This window comes from Astatotilapia calliptera, chromosome 18, assembly GCF_900246225.1.
Source record: "Astatotilapia calliptera chromosome 18, fAstCal1.2, whole genome shotgun sequence".
Lineage (NCBI taxonomy): Eukaryota > Metazoa > Chordata > Actinopteri > Cichliformes > Cichlidae > Astatotilapia > Astatotilapia calliptera.
In genome coordinates, this window is record NC_039319.1 from 21,248,722 (window position 1) to 21,268,728 (window position 20,007).

The 20,007-nt window shown below is 42.3% G+C and overlaps 3 protein-coding genes across 6 annotated transcripts; 1 reads left to right on the forward strand and 2 right to left on the reverse strand.

Moving 5' to 3' along the window:
* Positions 1 to 1,100: 1,100 nt before the first annotated feature.
* ndufa13 (NADH:ubiquinone oxidoreductase subunit A13) lies at positions 1,101 to 5,386 on the forward strand. Its single transcript, XM_026150727.1, has 5 exons — positions 1,101 to 1,245; positions 3,723 to 3,801; positions 3,900 to 3,971; positions 4,457 to 4,526; positions 5,159 to 5,386. The coding sequence occupies exons 1-5, from the start codon at positions 1,152 to 1,154 to the stop codon at positions 5,276 to 5,278; spliced, it is 435 nt and encodes a 144-aa protein (XP_026006512.1). The 5' UTR covers positions 1,101 to 1,151; the 3' UTR covers positions 5,279 to 5,386.
* Positions 5,387 to 6,639: 1,253 nt separating this feature from the next.
* cirbpa (cold inducible RNA binding protein a) lies at positions 6,640 to 11,115 on the reverse strand. 4 transcript variants are annotated; one of them, XR_003270502.1, is made up of 8 exons: positions 11,004 to 11,115; positions 10,184 to 10,294; positions 9,974 to 10,080; positions 9,744 to 9,876; positions 9,526 to 9,658; positions 9,383 to 9,447; positions 6,938 to 7,029; positions 6,640 to 6,825 (listed from the first exon to the last, which is right to left on the reverse strand). XR_003270502.1 is itself a non-coding variant. In XM_026150725.1 (7 exons), exons 2-7 carry the CDS (start codon positions 10,281 to 10,283, stop codon positions 8,270 to 8,272), a joined length of 543 nt encoding a protein of 180 aa, XP_026006510.1. In that variant the 5' UTR covers positions 10,284 to 10,294; positions 11,004 to 11,115; the 3' UTR covers positions 7,971 to 8,269. The 4 variants fall into 4 exon arrangements, 3 of the variants coding, with proteins under 3 accessions (XP_026006510.1, XP_026006509.1, XP_026006511.1); XM_026150725.1 differs by lacking the exons at positions 6,640 to 6,825; positions 6,938 to 7,029 and adding an exon at positions 7,971 to 8,274; XM_026150724.1 differs by lacking the exons at positions 6,640 to 6,825; positions 6,938 to 7,029 and adding an exon at positions 7,971 to 8,885.
* A 2,122-nt stretch (positions 11,116 to 13,237) lies between these two features.
* Positions 13,238 to 19,098, reverse strand: LOC113011263 (midnolin-like). Its single transcript, XM_026150723.1, has 7 exons — positions 18,579 to 19,098; positions 18,348 to 18,435; positions 18,195 to 18,257; positions 15,302 to 15,844; positions 15,050 to 15,155; positions 14,641 to 14,874; positions 13,238 to 13,857 (listed from the first exon to the last, which is right to left on the reverse strand). The coding sequence occupies exons 1-7, from the start codon at positions 18,806 to 18,808 to the stop codon at positions 13,676 to 13,678; spliced, it is 1,446 nt and encodes a 481-aa protein (XP_026006508.1). The 5' UTR covers positions 18,809 to 19,098; the 3' UTR covers positions 13,238 to 13,675.
* Positions 19,099 to 20,007: the final 909 nt, after the last annotated feature.

The window sequence follows — 20,007 nt, forward strand, 5'->3', positions numbered from 1 at the left end:
TCCAACCTTGAAGCAGACGGGCTACAGCAGCAGAAGACCACATCAGGTATTATTCCTGTCAGATCAGAACAGCAAACTAAGGCTGCAGGTTGCATGACTCCATTAAAATTGGCCAATAGAAGATTGGAAAAATATTGCCTGGGCTGATGAATCAAGATTTCTTAAGATGTTGGAGTCAGAACTTGGTATAAACAACATGAATTTATGGATCCACACTGCCTTGTATCAGCAGATCAGGCTGATGGTGGTGTCTTGATGTGGGGGATGTATTCTCTGTGCTCTTTATGCTCCAATGTACCAACTGTGCATCATTTAAACATCACAGCCTACCTGAGTATTGTTGTTGACCATATCCGTACCTTTAAAACCACAGTGTGCCCGCCTTCTGATGGCTGCTTCCAACAGGGTAACACATCATGTCACAAAGCTCAGGTCATCTGTACTCAAATGGCCTTACAGTCACCTGATCTCAATCCAACAGAGCAGCTTTGGGATGTGGTGAAACGCACCACATTCCATTTTATACTGTCATGTCAATATGGCTCAAAATCTCTGAGGAATGTTTCCAGCTTCTTGTTGAATCTGTGCCATGAAGAATTAAGGCAGTTCTGAAACTTGATACGAGGGAGGCGTAGCTAATGGCCCCTCTGGTGTTTCAGTCCAAAATTAAACAGGTGAATCTAAAATCAAAGCCAGCAAGAAATCACATGATGAAATGGAAATATCAACAAGCAACAATGATGCTTGTTGATATTTCAACAAGCTTTTTTCTTTTGGCATTTTTTGCAACATAATGTTTTTAGGAAATCCATCTTTGCTTCTATACACTTTTTAAGTACTTTTACTCAGATTCAGGGCATTTCTTTGTTATAGAATATTTATGTTTTTATTCTGTTATTTGCATTATAGTTATCACTTTACCACATCAACATAAAAAAATGAACATTATGTAACATTTTTATAAAATATATGTTAACATTACAGTTGGATATAATATAATATAATATAATATAATATAATATAATATAATATAATATAATATATGTCCGAACATGTGGGGGCGCTGGAGCGCTGCTACAGTTTTTCTCTACCAGCGAAGAAGAGTGTCTTCAGGGACGTCACTGGCGTGTTTTGGAGGAGGTTGGAGGAAGATGGCGGGGTCCAAGGTGAAGCAGGACATGCCTCCTCCGGGAGGCTATGCTCCCTTTGATTATAAGAGAAATCTACCGAAACGAGGACTTTCGGGTACATACGCCACACGCTCACGTAGCCAGACATTTAGATTCATTCAGCAGTTGTTAAATGTTGGATAGTTTAGGTGATATTTGCTGGTTACGCTAACCCGTTAGCATAAATACAAAGATCCAAGCTAAGATAAAAATGTGTATGCGGGGTCTTACATTTATCCTTGTCATTAAAAGGAACATCTTGACTAACAGCACGACAACAGTTGTACAAGTGTTTTTGCAGCAGAGCAACATTTTAATGTGAATTGTTATTGACAGGTTTAGAACGACATGCTAACTAGCTAACACAGGGAGTCGTTTAATTTGCAGGTTCAGTTAAAGTGATAATGCCTACTGTTAAACGGAGGATTAGGTTTTATTTGATGAAACTGTTCTAGCTGTTCTATCGTTTGCTGCTTGGTTAACAGTGTTAAAGCCGTAAAATCAACTACTTGATTAAGTTTAAGTTAATTGATTAAGATGATCTCTTAGGACAGCGTAGTCTGAAGTGGTATTCAGGAATATTTCTTCAGACTTCTTGAAGGGCATTCAAAGCTCTTCTTTGGGTATTTCTGTCCCCTTTTGTTCTGTTCTCAGTCAACATGATCCCACACTGCTTCAGTAATGTTGAGGTCTGAGTTTTTGGGAGGCCAGTCCATGGCTGATAGTGTTCCACTACTGTGGGGTTTTTTTTTTTATACAGGCATGCATTTACAGCACATACTAAAAGACCAGATTGTGTTGCGCGATGGGTCAGAATCCAACCACACTTCTTTACTGTGTTCACAAGGTCTTTACACCACTGGCTGAAATGCAGCTCCAAAACATGACAGAGCCTATATCCTGTTTTACATATGGCTGTAGACCTGACATCTCTGTTGTCCTCCACTTATCAAGTTTACTGAATTTTTTTGTTTTTGTTTTTTAGTGCACACTGCACAACATTCTACAATATGCCAAGCTTTCAGCTCTTTGACAATTAACTTGTCGGTGCAAAAATATCTGATGTTTATCAAACAGTGTTGTCTTTCGGAGTTTTATTGTAAAAGTAAAAGAATAGAAATGAACAATTGGTTTTTGTTACAGGGTGCTAGTAACAAAATGCATAAAGATACAATTTAAAATGTGTTCTTTGGTAAGTTGTCTGTTATGTGCAGACACAGCACCGTTGCATCCCTTGAGTTAAGTGCATTTTTTTGTGTTTTGATTTATTCAAAGGCCAGTGTTAAGTGGCTTAACAAACACAAGAAACATTCCCTTGACAGTGGTCAGGTACAAGGACTGAAAATTATTGAAAAAGCAGCCATGTCCAAAGAAAAGCTTGGATAGACCTTCAGAAAGCCTGGAGAATGATTGGTCAGACTACTTTGCAAATTACGAGAAAGGCTGGCTCCTTGGAAGAAAATATAAAGAGCTCAGGCGCGCCTCAAGACTTTTGCACAGCTCTTTACGTTGGGGCACAATAATTGGTACAAAACTCTCTTAGTGACACTAACGTTATATAGATGATTTCAAATGAAGCTGACCACGAATAAAAGTTATTTTAATGTGAACCCAAAAAGAGACTTAATGCCAACAAGACTACACATCAGAATACACTGCAACTGAAAAGCACTGCAAAGAGTTTCAGAGAGCAGCAGCTACAGAAACAGTGACTTTTAGACGCTTTTATCTAAACTGTCCCACCTGCGTTTGAGTTGTAAAACCTTACTTGCTTGGCTTTTGGCTGGTAAGTAAAAATATAAAGTGTAAAAAGTATAAAATGCATATAAACACTGTGTTAAACTCCATGACTAGATAGTGGTTGCAGTAAGAATGCTATACATATTAATGTTAAGTGTTAAATTAAGATTATTTCCTGTTTGTTACTCCAGCACTCCAGCAGATTAGTTTCGTCATGTGAATAATGGGTTAATCTGAAAAAAAAAAGAAGGAAAAATGTTTTAATGGAACCTCATTAAGTTGGTTTGTGAAATTTTCACACATTTTTCCTCCCTATACCAAAAAGTATGTGGTAATATCCATTTTATAGTAATTTTATAAGGCGTTGTAGGGCAGTACAGGACACTGAATTTTAGCACCATTTACTTGACAGTATCGAGAAAGATCTGAAATGAGTCTCAAAGAGGCATCAGTCAGCAGTAGCAGTCTGATGATTTTATATCACAGTGAAACTGCTTTAAAATGAAGCGTACTCAGGTTTTCCACATCTTCCACATGTAATGATGGGAATTTATTTCCAAAGTTGTGGCCGAACGCAGGTGACACCGTATGTGAATGTCAGCTCCTCCAACAGGGTCTGATGTTGTTAAAAAGCAAATTCTCTGATGGATATTTCAATGAGTTCTCCTGTATAATACGTTAGAACAGCATAAGCCTGTGCAGCTATTATTATAGTAAATGCTTTAATACATATGTAAACCTACTTAAAGATGTTAAAAATGTGCATTAATACTCAATAATGTTCTGTTGCTTCATTCATTCTTTAACCTGCAGGATATAGTATGTTTGGCATTGGCATTGGCATCATGGTCTTTGGGTACTGGAGGCTATTCAAGTGGAACAGAGAGAGGAGGTAAGAAATGTCAAGGAATTGTGATGTGGTTTTGCTTACTATCACACCTGTGTGCACTGCTCAGTCTCAAACTGTGTGTGCGTGTTTGCGTGTTGCAGGCGACTGCAGATTGAAGAGCTGGAAGCCAGGATAGCTCTGATGCCTCTGCTGCAGGCAGAGCATGACCGAAGGTGACTGAGCACTTTTGTGCATGCTTACTATGGTTTTGTTTTTTTTTTCTTTCAATGGTGTTTACAACAATAGACTGTATATAATAGTTAGACATAGGCAGCCAACCAACGTTTAGATCACCTAAATGTTGGTCTGTAATTGTCTATTATGAAGCCTCAAACTGAGGTGTTTCTCCTTCCTGACTCCCAGATTGACTTTCATTGACAAAATGGCCTCAATGGTTTGTTCAGTACAAACACAAACTACAAACTGAGTCCCTAAACACATCAGGAAAGTGTTTACTGGGGTCTCAGAGGAATTTGGGAATGCTTTGGGGTTTTTTTTCAAGCACAGGAGTCGCCCTCTGCTGTCCATTAGAAAGAATGCAGGTTGAAGGCCATTGACCTTTTCAGACACATGAACTATGTCCATCTTTTATACTGCCTAAGCTTGCAAACACAGGTCAGCTGTTTAAATGCTGAGCTGAATGTTGTCTCTGTGCTAGGACCTTACGGATGCTGAGGGAAAACTTGGAAGAGGAGGTAGTCATCATGAAGGACGTTCCAGGTTGGAAGGTAAGAAGTTTAAAAAAAATCAGTTGCTCCTGCTTATTCATTATTTTTTAGTCATTTATTACTTTTTTTCATATACAGCATCTTTATGATATAATTATAGAGAAGAATTTTTCATGACCTGTCCAACATTATTTAATAGATGCCTTTTCATTAGTTTTTAATATACTTGATGTTTTCATTTTTAAAACGGTTCAGACACCAAAGAAAAATCATACTATAAACATTTGCATTTCGTACAAATATTAGCTGAGATAGGTGCGTACAGTCCAACACAGAAAAGATGATTGACTTTTCCTCTTAAACGCACTGACCGACAGTATTATTTTCAGCTTTGTTTTGTAAGCATAACACTTATCTAGATTTCCCACCTACCTTACTTGCTGTGAGCCTGCTGAGATGCAAAGGTTAACCTGAGACACAATTTAAACAACCCCGTACTACTGCAGCTGAAAGGAAAAAATAAATAAAGGAAACTGCAAAAATCCAAGTATGTTTGGGTAAAAATGCAAAGTGAAAATACATAAGACTCAGTAAACAGGGTAACAAATGAATCTATATTTTAGTTCAGGTCTGTCGCTGAACTTCAGCGTTCCTGTGTTGATGCTGACTGTGCATCTTTTTAACCCGTGCAGGTTGGCGAGAGCGTCTTTCACACAGACCGCTGGGTCACCCCTCTGTCAGAGGAGCTGTTCAACCTCAGGCCCCGCGAAGAGCTTTTGCACAAGCGTTTCGGCTTCCTGTGGTACGTGTGAACACCACCGAGACCACCAGCATCCCGAGCTCCTCCACCTGGACCTGTGTGGTTGTTCACTTCAGCTTGTAAATGTTCCAAATTAAAGTGTCTGTTTTTCTGTACCTGATCTTGGCTTCTGTGTCAGTTCTTTAATTTGGGCGAAACTAAAACTACTTATGTCAGTACTGTTTCAGATATTTATTGTCATACTTCTACTCCACTGCATTTTATAGCCATGTAGTGTACTTTATTTCTTATTTCATGAAGTTATTTTTCTACAGGAACTAGCACAGTACTAACACACCTACCAGCTGTGACATCCAAATGCTTGATATTTATTTAAATAATGAATTAATATACTTAAATATGAATCCTTATTTTGTATTTTTAGTACATGTAACTCAGTGCTCAAGCACAAAATCTACTAGTCTGAAGCTCTTCCTTTGTAAAATGTGACACCACACGTGTGCCAAGTACAGGAAGATGAGTTTGGTGAACTACAGTGTGGAGGTCAGTGCACACTGACAAAAGTGAGCCACTGCCTGATTATCAGCTTTCCAAACTGAGGTAGTAATTAGCTTTTATTTCACTGATCAAATTACACTGAAGATTAAGACAAAGTTGTCCGATTACCTTTTCAGATGAAGCCATTATGAAACCACAGAAAAAGTACAGCGGTGCATCCTGTTAAACTTGTTTGTCCTAATTTACAAGACAAACCAGCAGCCTTCATGTTTGCATAGTAAACAAACCTGCTGGACTTGTTTCATGTGCCTGTGTGTAAGTGTGCGCAGTCGGCTGCACTTGTCACGTACACATTGGGTCATAAGTCAAGATTTGCATCTTACACTTTTGCCATATCTGATGCATTGATTATATTTCAACTTCATATCACGTTAAACTTCTAATGTAATCCTTCAAATCTTACAAAGACCAAGTATTAGTTATTACCTCTACCAAGTATGTAATAATACCAAGTAATAGCTTGGTAGCATCAGTGTGTCTAAACACAACAGCTTGACAAGTGAGATGTTAACCAATTGAAATTGGCTTACATACACCAGACTACTGCAAAGACAATGAGCTGGGTAATTAGATTGTAGTATTTTACACACTATTCATATCCAGCTATTTACAAATTTGTACCAATGACCCATTACCCTACATACTTAAACACAAATGTATATCTGGCCCTAGTGCATCTTCCTTATGACAATTAAACTTAAGCACACAATATTTCCTCAACTACATTACTTTCCCCTCCTACCTTTAAACCATTCTGACATGTCTCTATATCTTTAGAAATAAAAAGCCAATGTGAGTTTCAAAGTAAGCAAATCCTCAGGCATGTGTTTACAAAGAAAGAAACACCACAGCAAGTTCTTTTGTGTCAGATTTTATTCACGTTTCAAGCCAAAGCAAAACTACATAGTCAGGTTTGTCTATCAACTGCAGCTCTGTAATGCTGTTTTCCCAGTTTGCGACATTTACTGTAACATCAGGAAATGTGCTTCAGGAATTTGGGAGATTCCTTCGTGTTGACAGTCACCCCACTGCTCATTGGACCTGAAACAAACATCTTATTTAGCCTGACAAAATTCCAGTTTTGAGCAAAAAAACAAAACAAAAAACTGAAAACCACCAAAAGCTTTGAGTAACAACATGCTTTACAACTTACCTGATACAGCAACTGCATGAGATCTTGCAGCCTAAAAATCCAGCTACTTCAGCTGTGACGAGACCCACTGAAGCATCCAGTCAGTTTTCAGTCTAGAGGAGGAGAAATGGGTGGATTAAACCTGCCAACTGATGCTTGAAGTCAAACTGCATGCAGTATTAATGACTCACCACATAAGGTACAAAGGAAAAGTGAATGCAGTCTAGACACCTTACACATGAATTGGGGCTTGTGGACATTACAGGAGCAAATTTGTGGACTAGTGACCAAAGTGGACTGAGCACAAAACTACCCGACTTAAAGGACCAATGCATTTTTTTGGTGGACTCAAGGTGGAGCACTAATATCCCAGACAGAAACCCCACCTCCCAATGGACTTTAGAATCAGGTAAGAGGACTTGTGATGTTTGTAGGAGACATCTGAAGCAGAGGACTAAACAGCAGCTAACTTGAAGGTATTCATGGCAACAATGAGAACTTAGTTTCAAGGATGTGAGCAAAGCAAAAGGAGATTTTTACCTCACGTGCACTGGCCTACTTTCTTCACATTTGACTAGGCAAGAGCAGCTTTCATCTCTGAGGAGCACTTGTTGGTAGGCGCAACACTTCACTCTCCAAGGACTTGTAGGATACTGAAGGAGCTCTTGACCTCTCTTGAACGTAATGAAGCATGAACATGACCAGGCACCAACTTCCCCCATATGCCACTTTGTTTGATCAGCACACTTAGTAGGTACAACATTCGGCTCATGGATCGTTTAACATGTACAGGATTCACTTGATTCAACTGTGCTCCCCCCCCCCCTTTTAAACTTGTGTGGATCTTTACAGATACCCAGTAACAGCCTTCCCTCCCCTCTTAAGCTTTGAGAACTTGGACTAGCCTACCAAATTGTTGACTTTAGTCCAGAGATGGGCACCATCTGATTGCATCAAGCAGATGATTTAGTTCTCACGCAGCATTACATTAAAATGAGCCTACAGCGCTCAGCTTTAGTCCCCATGCGGTTGTTTTAAGAGGCAACAATCATGATGATTTTCCACAATTTGTTTAATAGGCTCCATGAAGCCAAACTGACAAAAAAAAGTTGATCATACAAAGAACAAAAAGTACAAAACTGTTCCCGGTTTGAGATATATATAAGCTTTAGGGAAACAAAGTTACATTTCTCGATCACTTTAAACAAGATTAGTCCATTTTACAGCACATTAAAAATGCAGATGTTGAGCAGAGCACAGAAGATACCTTGGACAGACTGTAGCATGCTGCAATTTGCAACTTCATGAACAGCCGGCCACTTCGGATGTGTAGTTCACCAGTCTGAAAGGAATTCACTCTTTTGGGAAATTGAACAAACAGGAGCCTCAGTTAAACTAAGGTTTTTTTCTTTTTTTAATATTAATTTGAATTTAGCATCAAGTCTCCCAAAAGTCTGTTTATGAGCATATATCTTTCCTCTCAGTTTAAAACCTGGCAGGAGGTAGGTCAGTCAGAGACTGAGGGGGAAAATAAGGAACACAAACAAGCCCCAGATATTGCAATATATAAGAAAAGGAATCAAATCAGGAAGCACTTCAAATGCTGGACAAAGTTTAGAGCAATGGTAGTGGCTGTTCAATGAAAAGCCACACTGAGAACTGTCTTGATCCCCAAAAATGGGACTTTACAGTATCAGATTACAGATGCCTTTTAGTTGCACGATCTTTGAGAAATGAGTCCAATTAAGCATGGTTAAGATTCTTTAACTGTAATTTGTAACAGGTTTTATAAGGAATGACCAAAACCCATTGCTACATTTTTCTTCTTTTTAAAGATGCTGAACTATTACAACAAAACTACAGAACTAAGGTCAGCAAACACGTGGACATTTTTCTTGAGGAGCGCATCTTTGAAAAACAGCCAGCCAAGTGAAGATCTTGAATCAGGGAGATGTTTACTCATGTGTAGCTGAGGATAAGAAGTGGGCACAGAGGTAAAGACACTGCAAGTTCGAACACTGGAGTTTTACAAATATTCCCCTTTCAACCCGCCTAACAACCCTCCCTCTTTTTGCATAAGGGGGTCCTTGCCTTCCTCGCAATTTGAGAACACGTGAAATTCGGGGTTTGCTTTAAGTGGTTCAAATGGTTTCCAGCCTCTTTGTCAGAGAAGGGCACAAAAGAAATCTGGCAACCGTTTGGAAAGAGGCATCAAGTTAAGCACAAAACTGAGGGGCATACATGGTGATAGGCTTCCCATGTTGGGGCTGTGAAATCTCAATTTACAGTGTTGGAGTGTACAGCATCTCAACCCGCCACTTAAAGCAGGTATTTAAAAATTAGAGTGCTGCGCAGTTTGACTATGCCAGTTACTGAGATGTGCTTTCAGTGTTCCTTTAGATTTTGTACAGACAGCCCCAACATAAATGCACCCAAATACCTGAAATACATATTATTGATGCTTACCATAGCTGTCGTATCCATCGCGGTAGGATCCAGATCCTGAACGCTCACCATATCCACCCTGCCCCCTATATAAACAAGAAACTTGCATTTAAAATACAGTAAAAATAAAGTGCATTAAACAATTTTAAGCTCCGATTATTTACCTGTTTTCTCTGTAGCCACCTGAGGAATATCCTCCACTCCTGTATCCACTGCCACCAAAGCTCCTGTCTCCACCACCAAAGCTTCTGTCACCATAACTCCTGTCTCCGTACCCTCTGTCTCCACCATATCCACCTATTACAAACAAAGCAGTTTTAATTTCGATAGTGTTAGAATAAACCTTTAAGTTCAACTTTTTAAAAATATTCCCACGTCGCACCTCGGGAATAACCACGCCCACCTCTCCCTCTGGAGCCGCTAAATCTGCCTCCTCGTGGGCCAGAGCCAAAACCTCCTCTTGAGCGCCCTCCCTTTCCAGCTTCGTCCACCCGAATAGCACGTCCGTCCAGCGTCTGCAATACAACAGGAAATGTAAAAACATATAAATACAATTACATTAACTATAAATATTTTTTAATTCGATTATAAATTGAGTAGCGTGATTTTTACCTTTCCGTTCATGGCGTCCAGTGCGTCTTTAGCGTCCTCTGCATTGTCGTACTTCACGAAGCCAAACCCGCGAGATCTTCCGGTTTCTTTGTCTCTGATCACGTCCACTAATCAGGGAGAAATTCCGATTAGGCCACATATTTAGTAAAATATTGATGTCTGAAGTAATTTTAAACTATATACTCAAGAGGGGTAAAGAGGTTTAATTACCTTTTTCGATGGTTCCGTATTTGCCGAAAGCCGCAGCCAGAGAGTCCTCGTTGGTCTCGAAGCTCAGACCTCCGATGAATAATTTTCCCTCGTCCGACATTTTTGTTATAGCTACAAAAAAATGAAAGCAATTTAAAAAAAAAGTCTCCCCACAAATCCTTAAAACTGAAAAGGGGCCCTTTGTCGGCGAAAAACCGTCGACACGCACAGTCGGGTTAGGGTTAGCCGCAATGAGAAAGTAGGTCACCGGAGCAGTTTCATAAAATGGCGATCACTGATTGCGTAGTAATGGCCTACATACCTCCCGACGTTTAACAGACCATGAAATCTGAATTTATCTTAAAGCTACGTCATATTTAATCGATGATCGTCGACAAAAGTCAAAATGGAGTCACCCTAGGCCTGGGGCCTGAAAACGTGGCGCAGTTTCGTTAGCGGATTAGCTGGCGGTTTTTCTTCCAGCGCCATTTTGTAGCACCGCGCTACACGCTTTTGTTTCAATGAGCTACTTTGCGCCATCTCAAGGGGTGGCCAGCTGCCTTATTTTGCAGCTTAATCTAACTACCCCAATTAATATGGGGGAAATAAATAGGTTAACCTATTTCTGCAAAGTGCACCATAGCATTTACACATCGAAAAAACATTCTAAAACGATCAAATAAAAAAAGCGATCAAACGCCGGTTAAAAATAGTTTCAATCAATAGAAAGAGGTCACATTGGAAAAAAATATGCGTTTCATACTTTACAAATATAGATGCATGAATAAGATTATAACTTGCAACGTGTAGAAACAACACGTAACAAAGAGAAAGCGTTTACCTTTGTCTCTCACGGAGATGTAAGGGAAGTTACTGGGAGCGGCGATGCAGGTCGAATGAGGGAGAAGAACGAGCGCGATCCGCTTTTCACTGCAATGCGCACTCACTCCTTCTTCTACTGCTGTTTGGGCGGCAGACCATTAGAACAGCCGCCAACAGCGCCATCTTGTGTTGGGGTGACGCAGCATAGTGCTCTGAGGTTGGGCCGCATTTAATTCCTCTTCGTTTTTCGGCTGCTGCCTTTAGGGGTCGCCACAACGGATCATTTGCCTCCGCCTCAATCTATCTTTAGATTTCTCCATTATCAGACAGCTCACCTGCATTTCCTCTTCCACTACATCCACGAAGTCCTCCTGCCTGGCAGCTGTATCCCCCTGCAAAGAACAAGGTACTCAGAGCCGATCCCTGATGCCCTTGAACCCATCAGTCACTTCTGGGCTTTTTCATCTCCAAGTAGTTTTCCTAGCAGCACAGATTACCGTACTCTGATTTGAATAATAATTTGTATCTGATTTGACTTCGCAACCAAAAATATAGATGTAGAAATGTCCTCCTGCCAGTGGCCTCCAAACACATTAAACTGAAAGTATCCGCGTATATTTGTGCCTTAAACAGAAACCAGATTAATAATCATTCCAGAGATGCTTTGTTTTCAAGCACAGTAAAATAACAGCGTGGTAGCACAATTAAAACCACTGAGTGCAGTCAGATGAATGCCAGTCATAACTGCAAGTCGCTTTCATATGTAGTTAACGGAGAAAATGATTCAACTGTGTTTATTTTGCACGTCTCGAGTGCTTTGTTTGCGTGAGTCACGATGGCGGTCAGGTGTGTGGGGCCGAAGTCCTGTTTGTCTGTGTGGGAGGAAGATTTATCTGCACATGCACGCCTAAGCGATGCAGTGTGTTTGAATGGTGTGTGTGGGAGGCAAAGAGAGAGAAATGAACGTCTGTGTAGGAGGCTCGAAAACCCATAGCTTTGATCTGCAACGTCCTTGCAGCGCTACAAGGAATAGATCCGCGTGCAGGGAAAGGGTTTCATCCTCTTTCTTGTAAATCATTGGATCGATACCGCCAAAATGAATTCATCGGGGCAGGCAGTGTGTAGGCTACACTATCATGGCCGACTGTGCCTGTAGCGCCGAATCTGCAGCACAGGCGCTCTTTAGGATTCAGGACGAGCAGCCGTGTGCTGTCTGATATGTGGCGCCGGGCGTGCTGCTGCTGCAGCTGCACACTCCGTGATCACGATCAACAGAGCTGCACCGAAAACAACGCCAGCATTCGCGCTGCAGTCCCCAGCTGTGTGCTGATCGTCGTTTGATAGCCGAACGAGTGAGCTTCCACACGCTTCTCAGCTTGCAGATCACACAGGCTACACCCGAGCAAGGCTTCGTGTTTGTCTGCACGTCAGCAGCGAAGGCAGGCACAGATGTTTCAGCTCACCTCGAACAGCTTCATGTTCTGCCGCTGTGATTTGCATCCTGTGAGCTCAGCATCAGACACGCTGGCTACAGAGAGGCGAACGCTTCAATTTATGGCATTTTTCACAAAGTACTCATTGGAGTGCCTCTTAAGATTCCAGTCATAGCTTTAACAAGTCACATAGTTATTCACGCAAATTCTGGTATCTCAAGCATCACGTTTTAGACCCTACGCTATGCTTGTCTTTAACGGCCCGCTCGAAACAGTTTGAAATGTTCAGTTGCTGTCATGGAAGAAGTGTAAGGAGTCTTGGTTGGCTGCACATCAGTGCTCACGTTCTACTTCCTGCGTTACTGTCGAGGAGAACCAATATTTCAGTTTTATTTTAAATCGTAATGCTCAGCTTTACAGCATCACTGAGATTTTCTTGAAACCTCTGCTCCACGAAGAGAGATGGCATCACCTCTCTGAAACTCATGCGGCTATTAATAATGAAAAGCGACAAAGCACAGAGGTCACAGAGTAACCTGGAAGGCTGCTTCTGTTGACCCAGTGTGCCGACTGCAGGTGTTCCCAGCTTTATAAACGGCATTCAGTTCAGTTGTTCTCACCTGGATGATTGAGCACGCATCAAGACAAAGCACGTAGCATTTAATCTAGAAGTAGATCATTCATCTTCACCACACATATCTCCTGATCACAGATACAAGAGCAGCTGTGACAACCAAACAGAAAGGACGATCAGTAGAATAAGGCTGAGACATTTTTATCCCCAAAAAACCCAACAAAAATCCAGTTTAACAGACGAAGGCAACATTATATTCTTCATTTAAAAAGAACAGGCTCCACTCATAAACGCTTTCAGATTTTGTATTATTTCCCTTTATTATTTGCATATTTTTTTTGCTTCCTATTATTTCATAAATAAGATATTTTCAAGAAACATTGCTTGCATGGAACGAAACACAGTCTTACATTCAAAACATGTACAGTTAAGGCATCAGAGTACGTAGAGTAAAACACCAACAGGGAAATCTATGTGACACGTGCTACATACTGCAACAGCCGGAGCTGCAGTCACTGAAGGACAGACTCAGATTACACATCACAGAAAAAGCCACAACATTTAGACGTATAGTTTCAGATAGTAGAAAAATACTAACAAAGGCTCATTTTTTTTCCGTAGCCCTGTACGGCAAGGTCAGCTCTGGTATCTATCATAGTGAGCGGGTCTTTTTACATTCAGAGACTAGGGGTGATGGTGGCGCTTCTGGTACGGATGAGAGCCTTGTGAGAGGCGCGAGGTCTTGCAAGCCCTCCTGCGTAGACGCCTCTCGTGCATCAGGAGCTGGAGGTGCTCTAGCTTACAGTGCAGCGTTTGATTCTCCTCTGTGGACGAGTGCACGACGGGACCCTCGTGGGCTACGTCACCTACAGAGAAGAAGAAAGAAATGGGTCAGACACGTGAATGTTAAGGTGTGCTCTCCACCATTAATTACTGCATTGGTCATAAGAAATACACTCAAAAGCCACTTTGTCAGGCTTAATTTATATGTCTGCTCATTAATGCAAACATCCAATCAGCCAATAACACGCAGACGTGGTCAAGACGACCTCCCGAAGCTCCGACCCAGAATCAGTTTGTTTCTCTGACGCAGTAAAAACACGACTAGTTGAATTTTCTAAAGCTGCAGCTGTCAGATGCTTCGTCTTGTTCCACCACCTGTCAAAACCCTCAAAGTTTCCTCAGCTATGAGGTGAAAGAAAAGCACCTAACTATGTAGAAGTGATTGACAGACAAGCTGCGAGGCAACTGCTCTGCTTGATTTCCTCATATTTTCAGCTCTAATGCAAACATACAAATCCACGAGAAACCCCGTCAGCACGAGAGAATCGCAGCCTAATAAGGAAGCGTAAACGCTCGTGGATGCGCTGTCGTTAACACCGCCTGTTAAGACTGTAATAGTCTTTATACTCACGCAGGCCCGTGTAACTGCTGCACAAGTGCTGCGTGACTAAATATGACGCAGCACAGAAACACGAGCGCGTTTTATTCCCTGGGGGCCATAAACAGTCTCCTTTTTTATTGTTTTTGTTTCCATTTCCCTGTCCTGATTTCTAAAATGCACACTATTCCAGTATTTGCATGCATTTACATGCGTGTGATGATGACATGCTCTCCGAGTTTCCAAAATAATATTAGCTTGAGCTGACCTGGAGCGCCGCAGAGGGGCTCTGTCCTCTGCATCGCTGGTGGTCTGGGCTCTTCTGCTGTGAGCAGCGGGCTGACTTCAGCGCCTTGAGCAGGACAGCGGTGTAGAGGATGAGGAACTGGAGCCCCCTGGTGGTGGTAGGCGGCTCTGAGGAGGTCGTTGAGGATCTGGAGAATAATGGCGACACCACGTCGAGGATGACTGAAACCGCTCTGACTGCAAGGGGCCAGGGTGCCTGAGAGGATAGAGGAGTCATTACTACTTTTTTCTCTACTTTTCCTAAAAACAGCTATTCAAAAGGTCATTAGATTAGAAAGAGTGCCCTTATAGTTGCAACACTAGGAAACATCACTGGTTTATGTTAATCAGACCAAACAAAAACTGCTGAGCAGTGTCCAGATCAGACGTACCAGAGAAAGTCCCAGAGAAGATGCCAGGTGAGTGTCTCACGAAACTCTCTATGACAGCTCCTGGAGGATTGGGCAGCTGTGCAGTGGATGAAGCATCAGCATTACTCTGTAAGGGACAAATATCCACCTTAAGGAATAAGTCTGAGTAATAAAATATTCTTTTCTCACTAATTTAAATTCAAAAAGACTATTGTGAAAATTCGGTTACGCGTTAACGTGGATGACTTCTGCGTTAGAGTGTGTGTGGCTAACCTCTGTGAAGGTCGAGGCTGCTGTGGGGCTCAGGGGTGCCGGGCTGGAGCCGATGGGACCGGCTGAACAGACCGGTGCAATCGCTCGCAAAGGAGAACCCGGATGTGGAGAACCACAGGGCAAAAGAGGAGAAGGAGCGTGCGGAGATCCGTGCTCAGAGTGGGAATTAAGCAGAGAAGAGGGATTACAGCAGTTTGTGGCAGGAACGCTACTGGATGGAACCGAAGGGTTTTGTGAGTTCAGTGAAGTTCTGGCTCCCTGAGTGTTAAACTGAAACGAGGACAAAGAGTCAACAGAGAATGGAGTTGCAGATGAGGCCTGTGAAGCTGATGTGGTAGCAGGTCCAGTGGTGGAGGTCCACGCCGAGGCAGAGTGAGGGTGGTTCGTGCTGCTGGCCGTCTGCGCATTGCTGCCGTGAGCCTTTGAGTCCAGCAGCAGCTCCTTCACGTCCTGCGCCGACAGCTGGAGCTCCACACACATCACGTGGGCACCGATTCCAAGGTTAATGTTCAGAGGTGAGCGCCCAGACAGGAAGTCGTTAATCTGCAGGGACAGACAGGAAAGTTTCACTCTTCTTCTCCCGGTGCTATCAGTTTACAGCACAGTTATCTGAAACCACAATACACTGATAACCAAGAAAACCATGAGAAATTCATGGATGTTTCCCATGAATTTCTCATGTGGGTCAATTTGAATGGCTTCAATGACGTAACCTCTGATTACAGAGGAATCTACCACACAGAGATGTAAATTTAAATAGCAAATCTGCCGCTTTGCTTCACCACACCTTTATTAAAGCTTTAAAGACTGTGTAGTGTGTGTGTCTGTGTGGGTTATTGCCTCTGGTAACTACAAAAATGATGAAGGTTATCTCACCTATGTATGTTTTAATGTTATTAATTGGATCCGATGTTTGTTTTTATGCATCTATGTTGCAAAGTCTCTCTTGTAAAATGGATCTTTGACCTCAGTGGGCCTAACCTGGTTGAATAAAGGATACATAAAAATATATATCTTTATTGAACAATCACTCACAGCGCAGGCTGGGAAAAGTAAGTGAACTCTTGTCTCACAAAGATGAAATATAGAGCAGGACAGCGCAGGATATGGAAAAAGAGAAGCGTGAGAAATTATTTGAAGAGGTGGACGGGTGCAAGATGAAGGCCAGATACGCTGTCTAAAGTAATTTATTTTTTTTAAAACTTCATATTAAAGACTTGTTGGAAGTGGCTCAAAGTTTACTAGAATGTAAAATATACTGCTGCAACGCAGAGGATCTGGAAAGGATGGAAAAGAAAGTTCAAAAGGAGAAAGAGGAAGAGAAAATGATAAATAAAGAGAAAGAGAAGAAGCGACACGTCATGAAGAAGAAGGAAGAGAACAGATGGACAAAGATATCAGCATATTGTGAGAAAAGACAGCAAGTATGAGAAACAGCTGTGATGATAAAGACAAAAATAATAAAAGAAAAAAGGGAAGTAAAGAAGGGACTGGGGGGTAGAAAGAGGAACAGGTAACGGCTCCAGCATTCCTCCCCCTGAAGTCTCACCCCCACCCCTTCTTTCCTAAACTGTAATATTGTAATAATAAATAGATAGGATTACATTTCTCCACCCTGACTGTCTGTGAATGTTTGCTGCTTGTGTTCAGTACAGAAAAGAAAAGTGCAGTTGTTTTTGTGCTATTATTAGGACTCTATATGTGTACAGGTCAGTCCTCATTTTACGAGTACAGTAATACTGAAATAAAAAGTAAAAGTAAGATGGAAATCCTGATAATTACAGGCTGAATGACGTGTGTGTAGCCAAAACTATGCACCTCCGAACTTGGTCTTTAGACGAGTAATTATCGATTGATTTTTTTAAAGGGTTTTTAATACGTTTCTCTGCCTCATTCATGCATTCAACCGGTTTCTACCATAGACTGTACACCCACCAGCCACTTTGTTAGGCACACCTGTGCTGCGACTTGTTAATGCAAATATGTAATCAGACAATCACTCGACAGCGACTTAACACATTTAGGCATGTCGGCATGGTCAAGACGAGCATCAGAGTGCGGAAGGAAGGAAAGGCAAAAAAAAGAAGCCTTGTTTACTGCGTCAAGCTGATAGGAAGGCAACAGGAACTCAAATAACCACTTGTTACAACCAAGGTATGCAGAAGATAGGCTCTGAAAGCACAACACGTCGAACCTTGAAGTAGATGGGCTACGGTAACAGAAAACCACACTGGGTGGCTCTCCTGTCAGCTAAAAACAGGAAACTGAGGCTACAGATCACACGGGCTCACCAAGACTGGACAACAGAAGACATTCAGCAGTTACAGAAGGAATTAGGTGCAAACTACAGGAAAACGTGGATCCATCCTGCCTTGTGTTAATAGTTCAGGCTGCTGGTGGGGCAACGATGTGACTTTGTGCCCCCTTATTATCAGCTGAGCACCCTTAAAACACAACAGTCTACCTGAGTATTGTTGCTGACCATGTCCATCCCTTTATAACTACCAGTGTAGCGTGTTCTGATGGCTGCTTCCAGCAGGATAACACATCAAAGCTGAAATGAGCTCATTCTGGTTTCTTGAACTGCTCTCTAATGGCCTCCACAGGCACCTTTAGAACCAGTAGAGCACCTTTAGGATGTGGTGGACAGGAGATTCAGTTCATGGATGTATCTGTGTGGGGCTATGATGTTAATATAAACCAAAGTCTCTGAGTTTCCTGCCGTGAAGAATCAAGACAGGTTGGAAGGCAAAATAGAGTCCGACCGAGAACTAATAAGCTGTATTTAATGAAATGGGTGCATGCAATAATATAATAGCAATATTATTACATGCAAACGGTAGTTTCTAGTGTTTACTTCAAGCATACAGTGAGAAAGAATTAAAACGCTCACCTGGACTTCTGTTAAACTTTCCAACACATCCATAACAGTCCTTTCAGCCCTGGTAGTCGAGCACTGTGCGGCACAATATAATAAACAGTCTGATTATATGTGTGCGTCAAAGTTACAGAACAGCCAGTCTAAGATGTGCATTAGTTTACGTACCAGTAAACCAGCTTCGATGACTGGGACCAGAGTCAGTTTGCTGCCATCTGTTACACCCTGGTCCAGGAGCGTCCCTGCAGTCAGGTGCCTAATTTATAATACATAAATCAGCTTTAATGGGTCAAACCGGGGGGAGAAACCCCACATACGCATCAAATACGCGGATTAAACGTAATTGCTTTACCTAAACTCCCGGAAGTGCACAGCATGCAGGGTAAAGCAACAACTCACCTGTCTTTATGCAGGAGTACGATCCTGTCCGTGTGCAGTCTGAGTTTCTGGGAGATGCGCGCTTTCAGGGCCTCCACGGTCTCCCCCCGGGGGACGGTCAGCTCCACCGGGCTGCCGGCCGTGGAGGTGATGCACAGACGCATGGAGGACTGGCCGCTGGAGACCCCGGCCCCGCGGCTTGCACACTGGAAGGCGGTGACGCTACAGAGACCCCGCTGCTGCTGCTCCATTCACGAACACTGGCTGCTTTAAACTCGGGCTCTGGTCGCTGGGATGACCTGAAGCGACGCGCTGCGGGGCTCCTGTGCTCGGGTCGTCACTGCTCCTCGATGTGAAGCATCCCTGAAACCACGACAAGCCGCAGACTGCACACCAGTTCCTCTTTCTGTCTCTGACAAGCGCAGCTCCACTCCTCCAGCGTGAAAATACACCCCGACCCCTGGCAGGCCGAGGCCCGCCCACTTCCCATCACAACCAATCGGAGAGGGACACAAGACTACGAAGGCTTCATTGCCCAATCTGAAGGAGCTCTGCTTCACGTGGCTTTTTTTCACCCAACTCGCCATTCATAAATGACGCAATCCGCAGTGCACATTTTGTACAGAATCACAAAAAAACATCCGACTGTAGTAATTCTTAAGATTTAAACTCTGGGGATTCTTCACGTTATTAAAAGATTATACCAGAGATGCTTCTGTACCGGCAGGGGGGTTAGTTCTGACCCCCCGCGATGACACTGCATCCCTCTAAGGAGGTGACTATTTTGTTAAACACCCACTCCTTGGCATGAAAACAGCGTCGCCTATTTTTATGCAAAACCTTTAAGGAGCTGGAAGCTCCTACAGCATGAAAGGCACAGAAAATCCTCACCGACATGCAGTGGAGTCAAACACGTGGATTCATGAAAACCTGAGAACTTTGAGCTGATTAAAACATGAGCATAATCAAAAGTATCCCTAACAACTTTTCTAAAGTTTTAAAAATACATATTTTTCTGAGGAAAGAAAGCATTCAGAGAAATGGTAAACAGACTGGTTCTTACATAGTGCTTTTCTACTCTGCAGATGCACTCGAGGCATTTTATACCACATGCCTCATTCACCCATTCCTGCAGGGGGTTTTTCTACAGCGAAGTGTTTTCTATCTGACATTGACACACATCTATAGTCTGATGAGCACATCAGAGATCTACTTGGGGTTCGGTATGTTGCGTAGGGATACTTTGGCACATAGTCTGGAGCAGTCAGGGATCAAACCACCAACCTTTCAATTAGTGGATGACCTGCTCTACCTGAGGTATGTCAGTAAAAGCCTCCAAGAATCTGATATCAGGGTAAGAACATACATCATACAGGGATAATCAACCATTTATTCTTATGTTTCTCGCATTTAGCAATGATGTAGAATTTCACCGTTCAATCAGTGGGAT

Bases quoted from the DNA above. Each gene is read 5' to 3' on its own strand.
- cirbpa (XM_026150724.1), bottom strand. From the start codon at position 10,283: ATGTCGGACGAGGGAAAATTATTCATCGGAGGTCTGAGCTTCGAGACC. The intron at 9,659-9,743 runs GTGCGACGTGGG...TGTTTGTAATAG, and splicing joins TGGGCGTGGTTATTCCCGAG to GTGGATATGGTGGAGACAGA. The intron at 9,448-9,525 runs GTAAATAATCGG...TTGTTTATATAG, and splicing joins GGTGGCTACAGAGAAAACAG to GGGGCAGGGTGGATATGGTG.
- ndufa13 (XM_026150727.1), top strand. From the start codon at position 1,152: ATGGCGGGGTCCAAGGTGAAGCAGGACATGCCTCCTCCGGGAGGCTAT. The intron at 3,802-3,899 runs GTAAGAAATGTC...TGCGTGTTGCAG, and splicing joins AAGTGGAACAGAGAGAGGAG to GCGACTGCAGATTGAAGAGC. The intron at 4,527-5,158 runs GTAAGAAGTTTA...TAACCCGTGCAG, and splicing joins AGGACGTTCCAGGTTGGAAG to GTTGGCGAGAGCGTCTTTCA.
- LOC113011263 (XM_026150723.1), bottom strand. From the start codon at position 18,808: ATGGAGCAGCAGCAGCGGGGTCTCTGTAGCGTCACCGCCTTCCAGTGT. The intron at 18,436-18,578 runs GTGAGTTGTTGC...ATTATAAATTAG, and splicing joins GTACTCCTGCATAAAGACAG to GCACCTGACTGCAGGGACGC. The intron at 18,258-18,347 runs GTACGTAAACTA...TGTGCCGCACAG, and splicing joins TCATCGAAGCTGGTTTACTG to TGCTCGACTACCAGGGCTGA.